This window comes from Atta colombica, unplaced genomic scaffold (assembly GCF_001594045.1).
Source record: "Atta colombica isolate Treedump-2 unplaced genomic scaffold, Acol1.0 scaffold164, whole genome shotgun sequence".
In the NCBI taxonomy this organism is placed as follows: Eukaryota; Metazoa; Arthropoda; class Insecta; order Hymenoptera; family Formicidae; genus Atta; species Atta colombica.
In genome coordinates this window covers 749,380-762,907 of record NW_017259255.1, presented here as the reverse complement: position 1 = coordinate 762,907, position 13,528 = coordinate 749,380, and the positions used below count along the sequence as shown (strand labels likewise).

Below are 13,528 nucleotides of genomic sequence, written 5' to 3'. Positions count from 1 at the left end.
TAAACGTACATTAATGCCAAAAGCAGTAATATTGATTAGAGTATTGCTATTGGCCACATATACCTACAGGCAGGTGAAGCCAGGTGAGACCAGTCCGGATCAGACTGGATGGGAGGTGGTAGAGAAGCAACCAGGTAGGAAGGTAGGGAGCGAAAGTGAGTGCGTCTCCAAGAATGGACAAGAAGGTGCGGTGACTACTATGAAATAGTGACAGAAAATTTCGCGGTGGGTGAGGATACAGTCCAGAGTATCGGCGGATCGGTTTTCTTTCGATCGCTCATTCGATCGTGAGAAGCACGGAAAATGCGTGCGTAACGTGCTGCTGTTGCGAAAAGTACGATGATGATGTGGATTGTAGTATCGTAGCTGGTACCAGTCCATCAGCACGCAGAAAAAGAGAGATTGCGAAGAACAGAAAGAGAAGGAGAGAGGCATGCCATGTTACGAACGTGTTGCTGATGCGATGCAAGCCAGTGATTCTCACCACGCATCACGAGGTAACGCATGGAAGAAGAAGGTTGCTCCTGCGCGTTCCTCGACGTGTATTCAGTGAGCGTGAAGCCGCGGTGACGTAAACGTGTCTGCATAAACCTCCTCCGCAAATACATAACGAAAAATATTCCCATTTCGGCAACAAGATGACGAGAAAACTCAGCAAATTCTTGATTCTTTTCGATAACACGAATCTATTATATTTTCCTGGCCACTTCTTGTCCGGCCGTGTTCTCATAGAGCTGGACGATGAAGCTTAGTAAGTAACGTTTTATAGAAAGAAGGTATTGAGTTCATGGTCGAAAAAATCATTTTTGCGCGTAAAAAAGTATATGCGTTGAAGACAAAAATCTTTTTTATTAAGACGCGATAAAGTGTCAGATTTACATAGATATGTACATGGTAGACTTAAGTAAGTAACACAAATTTAATAATGTGGAGTACATTACCGTAGCGTCTCGGGACTGCATTTCCATGTTGTGGGAGAAGGTGTAGTTCGGGTACGTAGTCAACGTGCCGAGAGAGTTTACGACAAAGAAAACTACATTGATTTTCGCATGCGGTTGTTGGGTGAACCAGGTGAATTTTAATTATTTCAGATTATATTGTATATATACAATTTTGAGGATATGTAATTTAACATTTTAAATCACGTTTCAACAATAAGTAGTGTGCGCTTCAGTAAATTATTCGTATAATATAGCATAATAGTATTGTATGATAATAGCTTAACAAAAATTTTCTCTCTAATAATTTACTGTGATGTAATTAAGGAGATAGCTTGACGTCTTTTTAACTTAATTAAAGATACAAAATGACATTTTTAATAGGCGAAGGACCATCATTGCTATCTCCCGGAATACATAGTTTTCCGTTCAAATTGGGGTTGCCATTGGGTCTACCTTCCACTTTTCTCGGAAAACATGGATGGGTGCAATATTATTGTAAAGCGGCTCTTCGTGAGCCAGGTGGACTTACTCACAAAAATCAACAAGTTTTCATCGTCATGAATCCGATTGACTTAAATCTGGAACCTCCGATATTAGCGGTGAGAGTTTTTTATTAGGATAATCAATAAATTAATCCAGGTGTACTTTATCATTACGTTTTAATTCGTAAATGACACGTGGGTATAAATTTGTACCAGAAAAATTTCCAACTTGGATATTTGAAGAAATTAATTTTGTTTAACGCGCAAAATGAATATTTTTTCAAAATTCAATATTATCAATCGATTAGTTAAAAAATTTTACATTGAAAAATATATTTAATAATTATATAATAAATTTTAATTCCATTTTTAACTCTGGGAAGATGTAAAACATTAATGCTGATGTGAGTTCGCATTTAGGTGTTTTTTTTTTACGAGTGCTCAAAAGAGACGTATCTTTTACGGGTTAAATTCATTGATTGAATTAGTCATATTTGTTTTACTAAAAAATTATTACGGATAAACATTAGTTTCCTGAATGAACACCTTCACATAATTCCGATTCAGACCAAGGAAAGTGTTTCGCGCGTGCAATTAAATGAATACTCAGCGTTCATTATCATAACCAAGACCCAGATACTGGTCACCGACCTGTATGGAAAGCGTTGCAAATATCTTCATGCAAGACAAAGAATTTAAAGAAATTATATATTCGACACGTTCGATACAAATAAATTTAAGATTAAATAAAAAGATGCGAAACATTCCGTTTGCGTGGTGATTCGTATTTGCATTGTTTTACGCCAGTTACAACATAACGATAATCGCTAGATCATGATGAAATCACCGCCCATATATTGCGGCAGCAATACATTTGCATCTCTAGAAAAAATTTTTCGCGTTGGCGGACAGCATTCAACGACGAGCATTGTTCAATTGTAGATAGATAGATGTATCGGCAAATATTAACGATTAGAATAAACACTCTTTCCTTTTTAAGATATCGGTTAATTTAGAAAATTTAGAAAATTTAATTGAATTCCGAAATTATATATATATGAATAAAATGCCTTCGTGATCGAACAGCAACCTGCAAGGCAGGAGATTGAACAGCGTGTGGGAGTCTCTTGCGTATCGGGTGGTCCTGTATTCTGCAGGGTTAGTCTGGACCGGGGTGGATATGTACCTGGGGAAACGATCGGTATTTCTGCGACTGTCAGCAATCGCAGTAAGGTACATTTTAATCAGCATACAATAGATACAATTTCAACGCTTTTAATAAATACAAATCTCGAAGGTATACTCAAAGCATGAAAAATTGAAAATTCGAATTACCAGGTGACGATGAAATCAACCAAGGCGTCACTCACCGAAACGATACAGTATCTGTGTCGAGGTAAAGTGCTCGCTAGCGAGACTCGCGAGCTGGCTAGCGTTTCTAGGGGGAAGATTCGGCCAGGTGAGAGCGAGGAATGGCTAAACGAACAAATGTACGTTCCTCCGTTGCCGCCGACGAATCTGAGAGGGTGCCACTTGATTAACGTTCTTTATCACGTTTACGTGAGTGTCAAGAGAGAGAAATGTAATTGCGTCAGAATCCTCGCGAGGAATTCTTTAAATTTATCTGCTTAACGTTTCTCTGCAGTTCGTCATAAGCCCGAAGAGTCTGGACAAAGAAATCAAATTACAAATACCGATCGTGCTAGCCACGTACCCTTTGAGGCCGGAGGGTGCACCAGTTGGTACGGCACCGTCCAAACGGGGTGCTCATTATCCATCGACGCTACCCATCTTCCGACCTTGGCTCGACGACAAAGCTTTCGAAATACAAGAGTGAAAGCGTAATATTACGTATCTATTATTGGATTATTTCAAAATTAGTGTCCAAAAAGGTATTAATTTTCTGTGATCGTAGGTCACATCAGTTGCGCTTCCATGCGCTTATGCTATACTTCCTTCAAAATTTTCATCGATTCTTGTATTGCTAGTCACAGCAACGTTCATGTAAAATTTCAAAGAATCGATGGATATTTGAAAATGCTATATCTGGTGCAATTATACGTACGCGGAGAGAATTTTCTTTTAAAATTTACCCTGAAAAAATATGGTAGTTGTGGTACAATACAATATTTTAAAGATTTTTATCATGTACTTTAGTAAAATTGATCAAATTTATTTTATACTATTGTATTTTATTAATGAATAAGAGAGATTTTACATTAAAATTCTTCAAAATATATTGTCCAACGACTGTCATATTTTTAGAATAAATTCTAAGAAAAAATTCTTTCCGTGTAGCTGTTAAAAAATGTAATGTACATTGAATATTATGAATATTGACAATATTTTAATCCGGTTAATTGCATTTATGAAAAAAACAGATGTATAAATTGTATAATATTATATAATGTAAAATAATTGAACTTTTAACCCTTTCGATACTAACGACAACTATAGCCGTCCAACAATAAACATTCGCTATGTTAACGACGACTATAGTCGTCCAGCGTTAAGTGTTCGCCGCGCACTAATGACGACTATAATTTAATAATTTACTTTTAATAATTTACTTTACACAGTAAAATTTAACTACTATGCTTCTCTTCTCCGATGACATTTACGTCATAGTTGTCCCATACAGTGATAGCTTATTCGCGATTCGACTGTTCGCAGCAGAGGTATAGTGGCGAAAAATAAAATCGTATCGAAAAGGTTAATCAAAAATATGCGGAAAGTAAATATAAAGATAGGACAAATTAAAATGTATTTATAAGGAAAAGATTATATGTATGTATAAATTGGGAAAAATCGTTTAATGACAGAAAAATTTAGTAAAAAAGTACATTTAATTATCCATCTCTCCTTTCAATTTTGTCAAAACTTGATCTGTCGTAATTCCTGACACTATAATTACTTTTTGCCGACTTCGAGATCCCTGCAAAAAGCAAAAGTTTAAAATATGAACAAACTAGTAAAATTGCTTCGAATTAATCCAAACACTAACTCGATCCAAGGACACATCAGATTTTCTTACTCCAAAAATCGAAGCTAGATACTTAATGAGTTCAGCATTGGCTTCACCTTCCGTTGGTGGGGCGGAGATTGCAATACCTACTGCTTCGTCAGAAATATCTATGGATATTCATTTCTTTAACAATAATTATGCGATTCCGTTAATAAAATTGTTTTCTTTCTTTGCAAAGACTACATAATAACGTTAAAACAGGTGCTTTCTTCTATAAAAAAGCTGTATTAAATGATATTTTGCATTACCGGTTACATTGTTACATTTCGCTCCGGGTTTAGCCTGAATTTTAATTGCAACGTTTCCGTCTTTATTTAAGATCACAGGTCCCGTAGATGAATCCTGCAAACAATGCGTAATGAAGGCAATTTCTCGACACACTCGGCATGTAAAAGCGTGGGCAAGCAGTCAATGTCCCATTGCGTATTTATTATTGTTCTCAGAAAAACGAGAGATTAAGTGATCAAAATACGCATAAGAAACACTGTTGTTTCTTATGCTAAGAATTGCTGCACCTTATGTGCAAGAACCATAAGGCTAATTACATTATCTGTTGTTGTCGTACGATAAATTTGTAAAGTCTGTTGATTGGCTATAGAAATTTGAGAACCTCTCTGTTTTGCAGCCAATTAACACGCTTGAAAATTTTGTCATACGACAAAAAACTGCAAATATTAATATTAGTGTAATAATTCGTTCATTTCTTGCACAGTTTAGCACTTTTTTGCAGCTACAAAAATGGATAAATCATCGATTCGAAATCGGGTCGAGACAGCAAATTGAATACGCTCAAGTACAGACAAGAAGATAGTAGAGTTTTCGAATCGCGTTCGAAAATTCTACCGTCACACAACCCGAATATTTATTTTATCCTTTATTCATCGAATATTGAATAAAGATAAAAGATACTCGAAGTTGGCAGGGTCAAGTTTTGGAACGCATCCCAGGTAGAGTCGTAATTAAATTATAATTATATCATAGAACGTCATCATAGAACGTTATCACTTAACAATTAAATATTAGACCATGATGTCTTTATGATATATTATTGACTTCTGCGTTCTACTTAGGTATATAATGAGTTTTCATTAGCATATGTAAACTTTCAGCAAGCTAATGAATCAAACATACTTGCCTGTTGAAAAGTTGTTTCCCTAGCAAATGAGAATAGATTAAAATGGATTGAAATTTTTTTTCTATCCAAATGCGTATTTTAAATAGCGAATACTTTTTTTGAATTTAATTAGATTCAATTGGATGCAATTGGATTGAAAAATTGCATTTCCTATTCAAAATTTTGAATTGAACAGTATTCACAATTGTGTTTATGCACAAAAAAAGCTAATATTATTTTTTGAAAGGCATAGAGATATGCTCCAATTCCTAAATGAATAAAAATGCATTCAGAATTGAAAAGCATTCATTTTAATATTCGTGAATCAATATTTCTGAAAATCTGAATCTATTTCAATTCATTTCAATCCATTCTCGTTTGCTGGGAAGTTTTTGTTGTGTTAAATCAACGTGTTACTACCGATTCCAATTCTTTAATCCTTTTTTATCTATTTCCTATGACACATATACTGTAGCGAAGTTTAAAGTAATGAATTTAAAAGTGAAAGTAATGAATTTAAAAGTGAGTCTTATTTAGTGCGTTCCGTGCGCCACGTGGTAAGTGACAGATGTCACAGTTCCACCCACGTGTAATATTCTGTAGGTACAATTTTGTAATCGCAGCAATGACGAGAACCAGTCGTAACTAACGTAAGGTTGGTAGACGTGGTTAGTCACTTTTATCGACACGGAGGATGGAGTGGCCACTTGGCCAGAGATGGTAAAGTGTACATAACAGAAAATGTCACATTACTTTCGCGACAGATGATCGACTATCATATGGGCGAGAAATCGGTAAGTGCAAGATCAAGATGATCACTCACATCAGTGCCTGTCACCTTTGGCGTCTTCGCATTTCTCGTGGATCGTTGTTTCGACATTTCACGCGTGACGATTAAATACTTGTAGCCGCTCTTTAACCGCGTAACCATGTGCTTTTCGTGAAATCGTTTATCGTCCGTTCACACAAAGATTGAAAATATACAAGCGATTCTTCCCGTGTTATTATTGCCTTAGAATGTCGATTATTTTGAAGTCTCCTAACCTGAATCTTAATTTTCACAAGATTTCGCGCATGTCAGACTATTGCCAACTCAAATATAGTAACGTAATAAAACGCATGCCCACTAATTTTGAATATAGAGCACGATAATACAAATCAAATGAAAAACTCGCGAATAACAATCGAGATTTATTACATCGCAGATCAAATATGCCGAAGAAATTTGTGGGTGAGAATAGCAAGGCGGTTGCTGCCCGGGCTAGAAAAGCAGCGGCCAAAGAGGCCGAAACCATTAAAAAAGCGCAAGAAGCTGAAGATAAAGCATGGGAGGACAATGATAAGCAAGTATTAAAGAAGAAACAAAAACAAGTACGTGTCTTAACTACAAATTAATTTTAAATGCAATTTAGAATAATTTGTAATTTTTTAATATTTTTTTTATTATTTTGGGATATCGATTGAACATTGTTAAAAAAACAATTGCATCAGTATTTGAAATGAGTACACATTTATTATATTCAGGAAGAAATCGAGAAAAAACGTCAACAGCAGTTAGAAAAAAAAGCTGAAGCAAAAGCCCTGCTCGAAAAGGAAATGGCAAATATAAAAGTTGGTGGCAAGCAGCCTGCTTCGAAAATTACCAGAGCCGAAATCGTTGCTATCACTGAGAAACGAAATCAAGTGGCAATGAAGAAAAAGGAAGAGGAGAGACCTATCGAGGAAAATTTAAACAGATTGATTTTGGAAGGTGAAACGGCTCACGGTATAGACGAGGCTATATCTGTTTTAAGGTAATTAAATTACGTTCAAGACATTAGAATATAATCTGTATAAAATTTATACACAATCTTGATATAAATACACCCTCAATTTAATGTATTTTTTTTTGAGAAAAATAATAGGCGACAATAGAATCTATAGGAGAGCTAACAAAATATTAAAATTTTTATAAGAATAAATTTTTTTAATTACTATTGTTTTTTTTAATTAGTATTTTAAAACATAAATATTGTTTTTTTTAATTACTATTTTTTTAAACTATTTTAATTTATTTTTCGTTATATAGAATATTTACATCAATTTGCAAGAGAGTGCTTTATATTTATGGCCAAGGTATAATTATACTGTATAATCACAATAATAATTAAAGCTTTGGAAAATCTTGATATTTTATATTTCCTAAAATATAACAATTAAATTTAATTCTTCTTTCATTATCTTTCATTTTCTTTTCAGCACAAAAGATCCTGAAATAGATCGACATCCAGAGAAACGAATGAAAGCCGCGTACGCGAGCTTTGAGGAACGAATGATGCCGATAATTAAAGAACAAAATCCTACTTTGAGATTGAGTCAGTTGAAACAGATACTTAGGAAAGAATGGATGAAGTCGACTGAGAATCCACTTAATCAAACGTTAAATCGCTGACGATCGTGGTGGTATCAAACGAGCGTGACACATATTTGCGCATCGTCGACTGATTAATTATTTAATTTTGTTAAAATAAATAACCATTGTGATGTAATCATCTGTATACAATTTTTATTTGTAAAACATATAACTTATAAAAGTATTGTATGAAAAATAACGATATATAAATCAATCTTTGGTAAATCTATACGTTATTTCATAGCCTCTGTTTAATATTTATTAGATCACTTTGAATAACTGTTTTCTGGCATAAAAGAGTAAAATAACTTTTTTAATAAAACTTATTTATTTTAAATGGCATGATATATAATTTATTTATTAAGAATTCTTAGGTATTAAATTTAAGTTTAATTTAAAATGGAACATCTTATACTTGACATATTGAAGCTACGGTTCCGATTCACACTTACAATGTTTAAAAATCATTTCATTCTTATTATTTATCAAATATTAAATAAGGACAAATGATGCTCATGTGCATTGTAAGTGCATTGTATGTGCATGAATCAACTCGAGTATTAAAAATTTCGAAATATTAAGTTATTTTAAGTGATCTAAACAAATGAGACGTTCATTTTATCTGTACATTTTTTTCTGTATACATCTGTACAAAGCTTGGCACATTTTTAGGAGGCCACATGAACTTCATTGATTTATCCTTATCGTTTAGTTCATTCGAATAAGTCTTCTTGACTTGTATCTTACTTTTTCAGTTAAATATTATATTTGACTGAGATAATTAAATTAATTGATTGAAATAATTTGTTAATTGCTTGAGTCAATGCAATTTTGGTAATATAGCATTTTAGACATTTTTTTTAGAATCAAGATATCACTACTGCCATTTTTTGTTCTTCCACAAATCTATAAAGCAATGTATCATATGATTCAGTTGTTGAGGGCATTCAGTCATTGGATTATGACCAGCCATTGGAATAGCTTCGAGGAAAGCCTTCATCATTGTCTAAAAAATTTAAGATAAAGATCAAGATCAAATTCAAATCAAGATATTATTTTTTAAAAAAATCATCTAGATATATATATATATATTTTTTTATATACATATATATATATATAAAGTTTTTATATTTATATTTTAGATAATATATTTTTTATTTATGTATATAATATTTAATTGGATGATGGATCACATGATATGAACTTACTCTTTCCATTTGACATTCTTGTACTAACGACACTTTATTGTCTCTTAGTCCATGTATTAGAAGCGTTGGTGTGCATACCTTCCTGTGGAAGGCATAGTCACCCTGCGGCCAATTCATGCCTTTCAATACGTATTTCATGTGCGAAGGCCATTGTTTCATCGATTCTTGACCGCAATAAGGATGCTGTCGGCCTCGCGCGGAATAGAGAATATCTCGATGAAAACCGCACATCAGCAGAGGCGCAAGAATCGCTCTGAGACAGCAGTGGCCCGCGCATTCTGTGCTCGGTGGAGCAAGAGGAGTCGGACCGCCGCCCGATATTAGCACAAGTTGATGAATATTATTATCATATTTACAAGCTAATGCTGTAGCAAAACTGCACCTGAAATTTATACAAAATATTCGCAGATATTATACTGTAAAAAATGAAATGTTAATTTTAACTTAAAAACGTATAGTGGACTTTCTGAGACATGCAAAAATATTAAAATTAATACAAAAATGTTAAAAAATATCTTTGTTAACATTTTATTTTTTACACAGTGCAATTTTTTAATATTGTTATAATTAATATTAAATATAATTATTAATATTGCCAAAATAAAAAAAAAAATCTAATAAATTTAATATAAAAATAATATAAATCTAAAACTTTTTTTTTATAAAAGTAATTGTCCGAGACAAATTATGGAAAAGTAAAAAAGAATATTTTACAATGCACAGTTTTAAGCAAACAATATCTTACCCGTAATTATGTGCGACTAAGACGCACTTCTCTCCAGGTTTAAAAGCGTAATAGTGTAAAACAGCGTCCAAATCCTTGAGTAATTTGCTGAAATGATAATCTCTAGGACGTCTGGGCGCTGAGCTCATACCGTGTCCGAGCATATCGGGAGCAATGCAAGGATAACCGAGAGAAGAGAAATACTGCAACTGATGCTCGAAGACTTCTGCCGAGGAACCAAAACCGTGTAGAAAAACTATAGTTGGTTTTTTATTTCTTCGAAGCATTACTGAATCGCGGAGACTTAATTTGGTATTTTCCTGCGAAGAGATTTCATCGAATTCCATCCATTTTTTCTTGTAATCTTTGAGCTCGATAGGAGGACTTTCCGTTAATTTTACATCAATCTTTAATAGAGTCTTGTCATTTGGAGATGAATCTCTGTCGTTGCTTTGGAATTCTAGGCGTAGTTTCTCGAAATTACAATCCATGTTAGCAGTATCTTCCAGTCGCTCCACTTTCCAATCAGGATCTGTCGATGATGTCTCAAGTTTAGACGAAGTTAGTTCAATCTCTTGAGAGTTAATCTCACGTTCTCCTCCTACTGGAACCGCTTTTTGCAAATTTGTTTCGAGACTGTCTTCTTCCGAGTTATTCATTGAAGAACCTCTTCCCAACTTCTCATCAATGATTCGTAAAAGAGACTGTTCAAAGCTGGGTTCTTGATCAGGTAATTGAAACTCGATGGTCTCTACGCTATTTATTCCAGAATCTACACAATCCAATTTTTCCGAAGAAATTCTTTCCGTTGGTATTCCAAGGTATAAATCTGCTATTCCAAAAATAGTACAACAGTAATGAAAAGTTTTATTGTGTAAAAAGAATATCTATAGAAATTCTTTTATTAATGAAATTTGAAGAATAAATAATCTTATTTTTTCTTAAATGTATTCGCTTACTGTGTTTTCTTGCAGAACAATCGAAATCTAGAGAAGCTAATTCATCAGTCGAACCAACGAAAGCGGGATTCACATAACCCTCGCTTATCGAAACTCTGGTGAATTGATTTTTATGCTCGTTTTCTGTAATCCATTCCTCCTGCATCTTATCTTCTAGAAGACGAGGATTAATATCGATAAAGGAATCATCTCCGTCCTTTATCGAAATTTTGGATTTATCGGACTGTGATTTTATCAAATTATTTTTCGTTCGTTGCCAAGAATGTTGAACATTATCTTTCTCCACACTAATTATATGCTTAACGGTATCATCAAGTACCTCTTCCAAAAGTGTATTGATATACCTATAAAATTTATTTTCTTTTATTTTTATATACCTACATCCAAAATAATGCTTCTTAATTTATCAAATGTAGTAGGGCTACGTTTATTTGCACTTCATTCATACGAACAGATTTATACTTAATTCCAAATATACGCTCATAACTAAGCACTTATTAATCGATCCATTCAGATAATAAGAGCTCGACATACTCGACTGCAGTTTCCGAATTTAACAAATTTGAACGTCAACTATTATTATTGAAACTAAAAAGGTTTGGTAGAAAGAAGAGTTAATGAGCCTCTATTATCTGAATTATTCGGAACAATCTTGTTCCTTGATGACATGTTTCGAATAAATGAAGTTGTACTACAATCTAGAAAAAAAATAGCAGGCACTTTAGAATAGAGTATTCAGGATATATTATTATTTTATTATTAAAAATGTTTAACGATAATTAAGAAAAATTTTTCACGTTTCGTTTTTATCCATTGTATCAGTTGAGTTATAATGGACTTACCTTTCTAAATCTTTGACAATTTGTTGTTTGGCGCTCTGTTCGAACGGCTGGCGATCAATCATTAATGTCGAAGACACCGTCGTTTCGTTTGCGCAATCGGAAAGTTCCGAATCGTCTCGTAACTTTTGCAGATTCATGGATACCCTTTGCTCCAATTCTTCGATTCCACGTGCGTTCTTCTCGGCCTCACAGAGACTTGTTCGGATGTGATTTAATTCCGCGGATATTATTTGCTCTTCGGTGGTGCTCAACGCGCTGGCGGACTGGCGGAAAGAACACCTGCAATTTCCGGACGGATGCGGTCTCCTAGTCCACCGATTAAAGAAATTGTCGTTGACCGACTCCGGCCGGTCAACCGCCGTCTCATAATACCAGCCGCTCTTCAGGGTCGGCCTCAGAACGCGCAGCGTACGTCGCGGTGCCACAATAAAAAAATCGCAGTCGGGCAACTCGATTCTGCCGGGACTGACTCGATTTCGATTCCTCCAACACTCGAAAACCTTGCCGTACCAAGGAGATCCCACTGGAATCTCCTCTTTCTCCGTTGCCATCGTTTCTTCTTTGAGACCCGCGGCCGAATCATAAATACATCAGTATAACCGATTTTTGAACAGTCGAATACACGACTGTCATAGCTCCGGCGTGGTTGCTAATTCCTATTTGCTGCCTATGAAATGAATAATATTAGGTGCGGGAAAAAGTTCGTGGCGTTTTTCCCGTTAGATGGGAAAAACGCCACGAACTTTTTCCCACATCTAATACAATTCAATGATATAATTAATGTATTTAAATTTTATGTATCTAAATAACAGTTATAATATTCATATTGTCTTTTCAATATATTTTCCTTATAATTTTCTGAACTAAATATAAATAAAAACTATCTATGCTCAATGATTTATTAATTATGAAAAGTTTTATATAATAGGTCCACTTTTTAAATAAATTAACAATCATAAAAAGATAACAGTCATTGATTTTAATTAAGTAACTATATATTATATCAGAACATTCTTGACAGTTGCTCTAAATACCATTCCGCTTAGATTGCTAACGTTATAATTATAGATCAGCGAGTTTTTATTGCGCAAATATAAGCGACTTTCTCAATTTGCAACACTTTTCCTACGTATTCTCTGTACTCAAGCGATAAGATTTCCCCACAAAAAAAAAAACGAAAGCGTTCTTTCCACGGTCGAATAATTCGAAAGAACTTTGAAGGCATATTACTTTCAAACAATGAAATTTATTCGGATAAACACACGAGTTTGAATTTGTTTTTAAAACGACTTATATATTCTTATGACAATGAAACTTTGAATAGCGAATGCAAGTTACAAACATAATAACTTAAGCTTACAAAAGGACTTTAACCGATTAATTATAGCATTCTTTTATAGCGACGTAAGTGTAGATTACCTCTCTCTCTCTTTCTATCTATCGGAATAATCTATTACAATATTTAACGATATTAGGAAAAGTATAACGTTAAAGGATATATGTAATGATGAGCATATGATTTAATGCGCATATAATTCAATGATTTCACTTTTTTTCGTAGAACTACTAAACTGCTGGTAAATATATTCGTAAATTTTTAAAAGCCTAAACACTTCTGCGCTTAAGCAATAAATAAAACATGATAATATTAATACATGATAATATCAATTAATATATATATTTATAACATGATAATATCAATTAATATATATATATATATTTATAATATATATATTAATCTAATTGAACTACCTATGTACAAACGATTTTGAACAAATATTTATGCAAAGAGAGAGAGAGAGAGAGAGAGAGAGAGAGAGAGAGAGAGAGAGAGAGAGAGA

The 13,528-nt window shown here is 33.8% G+C and overlaps 4 protein-coding genes across 4 annotated transcripts; 2 read left to right on the top strand and 2 right to left on the bottom strand.

Moving 5' to 3' along the window:
* Positions 1-195: 195 nt before the first annotated feature.
* On the top strand, positions 196-3,490 carry LOC108686116 (arrestin domain-containing protein 3). Its single transcript, XM_018191218.1, has 6 exons — positions 196-751; positions 947-1,071; positions 1,323-1,540; positions 2,510-2,656; positions 2,762-2,983; positions 3,069-3,490. Exons 1-6 carry the CDS (start codon positions 639-641, stop codon positions 3,258-3,260), a joined length of 1,017 nt encoding a protein of 338 aa, XP_018046707.1. The 5' UTR covers positions 196-638; the 3' UTR covers positions 3,261-3,490.
* A 293-nt stretch (positions 3,491-3,783) lies between these two features.
* Positions 3,784-6,611, bottom strand: LOC108686102 (UPF0235 protein C15orf40 homolog). Its single transcript, XM_018191192.1, has 4 exons — positions 6,386-6,611; positions 4,697-4,790; positions 4,428-4,555; positions 3,784-4,358 (listed from the first exon to the last, which is right to left on the bottom strand). The coding sequence occupies exons 1-4, from the start codon at positions 6,491-6,493 to the stop codon at positions 4,269-4,271; spliced, it is 420 nt and encodes a 139-aa protein (XP_018046681.1). The 5' UTR covers positions 6,494-6,611; the 3' UTR covers positions 3,784-4,268.
* On the top strand, positions 6,243-8,090 carry LOC108686101 (coiled-coil domain-containing protein 124). Its single transcript, XM_018191191.1, has 4 exons — positions 6,243-6,356; positions 6,768-6,933; positions 7,087-7,355; positions 7,801-8,090. Exons 2-4 carry the CDS (start codon positions 6,775-6,777, stop codon positions 7,991-7,993), a joined length of 621 nt encoding a protein of 206 aa, XP_018046680.1. The 5' UTR covers positions 6,243-6,356; positions 6,768-6,774; the 3' UTR covers positions 7,994-8,090.
* Positions 8,091-8,773: 683 nt separating this feature from the next.
* LOC108686125 lies at positions 8,774-12,238 on the bottom strand. Its single transcript, XM_018191228.1, has 5 exons — positions 11,688-12,238; positions 10,846-11,189; positions 9,908-10,718; positions 9,163-9,544; positions 8,774-8,960 (listed from the first exon to the last, which is right to left on the bottom strand). The coding sequence occupies exons 1-5, from the start codon at positions 12,236-12,238 to the stop codon at positions 8,832-8,834; spliced, it is 2,217 nt and encodes a 738-aa protein (XP_018046717.1). The 3' UTR covers positions 8,774-8,831.
* Between the last annotated feature and the right edge of the window lie 1,290 nt (positions 12,239-13,528).

Bases quoted from the DNA above. Each gene is read 5' to 3' on its own strand.
- LOC108686101 (XM_018191191.1), top strand. From the start codon at position 6,775: ATGCCGAAGAAATTTGTGGGTGAGAATAGCAAGGCGGTTGCTGCCCGG. The intron at 6,934-7,086 runs GTACGTGTCTTA...TATTATATTCAG, and splicing joins TAAAGAAGAAACAAAAACAA to GAAGAAATCGAGAAAAAACG. The intron at 7,356-7,800 runs GTAATTAAATTA...TTTTCTTTTCAG, and splicing joins GAGGCTATATCTGTTTTAAG to CACAAAAGATCCTGAAATAG.
- LOC108686116 (XM_018191218.1), top strand. From the start codon at position 639: ATGACGAGAAAACTCAGCAAATTCTTGATTCTTTTCGATAACACGAAT. The intron at 1,541-2,509 runs GTGAGAGTTTTT...GTGATCGAACAG, and splicing joins TGGAACCTCCGATATTAGCG to CAACCTGCAAGGCAGGAGAT. The intron at 2,657-2,761 runs GTACATTTTAAT...TCGAATTACCAG, and splicing joins CTGTCAGCAATCGCAGTAAG to GTGACGATGAAATCAACCAA.
- LOC108686125 (XM_018191228.1), bottom strand. From the start codon at position 12,238: ATGGCAACGGAGAAAGAGGAGATTCCAGTGGGATCTCCTTGGTACGGC. The intron at 10,719-10,845 runs GTAAGCGAATAC...TTTTTGGAATAG, and splicing joins TTGTTCTGCAAGAAAACACA to CAGATTTATACCTTGGAATA. The intron at 8,961-9,162 runs GTAAGTTCATAT...TAAATTTTTTAG, and splicing joins AAGAATGTCAAATGGAAAGA to ACAATGATGAAGGCTTTCCT.
- LOC108686102 (XM_018191192.1), bottom strand. From the start codon at position 6,493: ATGGTTACGCGGTTAAAGAGCGGCTACAAGTATTTAATCGTCACGCGT. The intron at 4,556-4,696 runs GTAATGCAAAAT...GAATATCCATAG, and splicing joins GAAATGTAACAATGTAACCG to ATATTTCTGACGAAGCAGTA. The intron at 4,359-4,427 runs GTTAGTGTTTGG...TGCTTTTTGCAG, and splicing joins CTGATGTGTCCTTGGATCGA to GGATCTCGAAGTCGGCAAAA.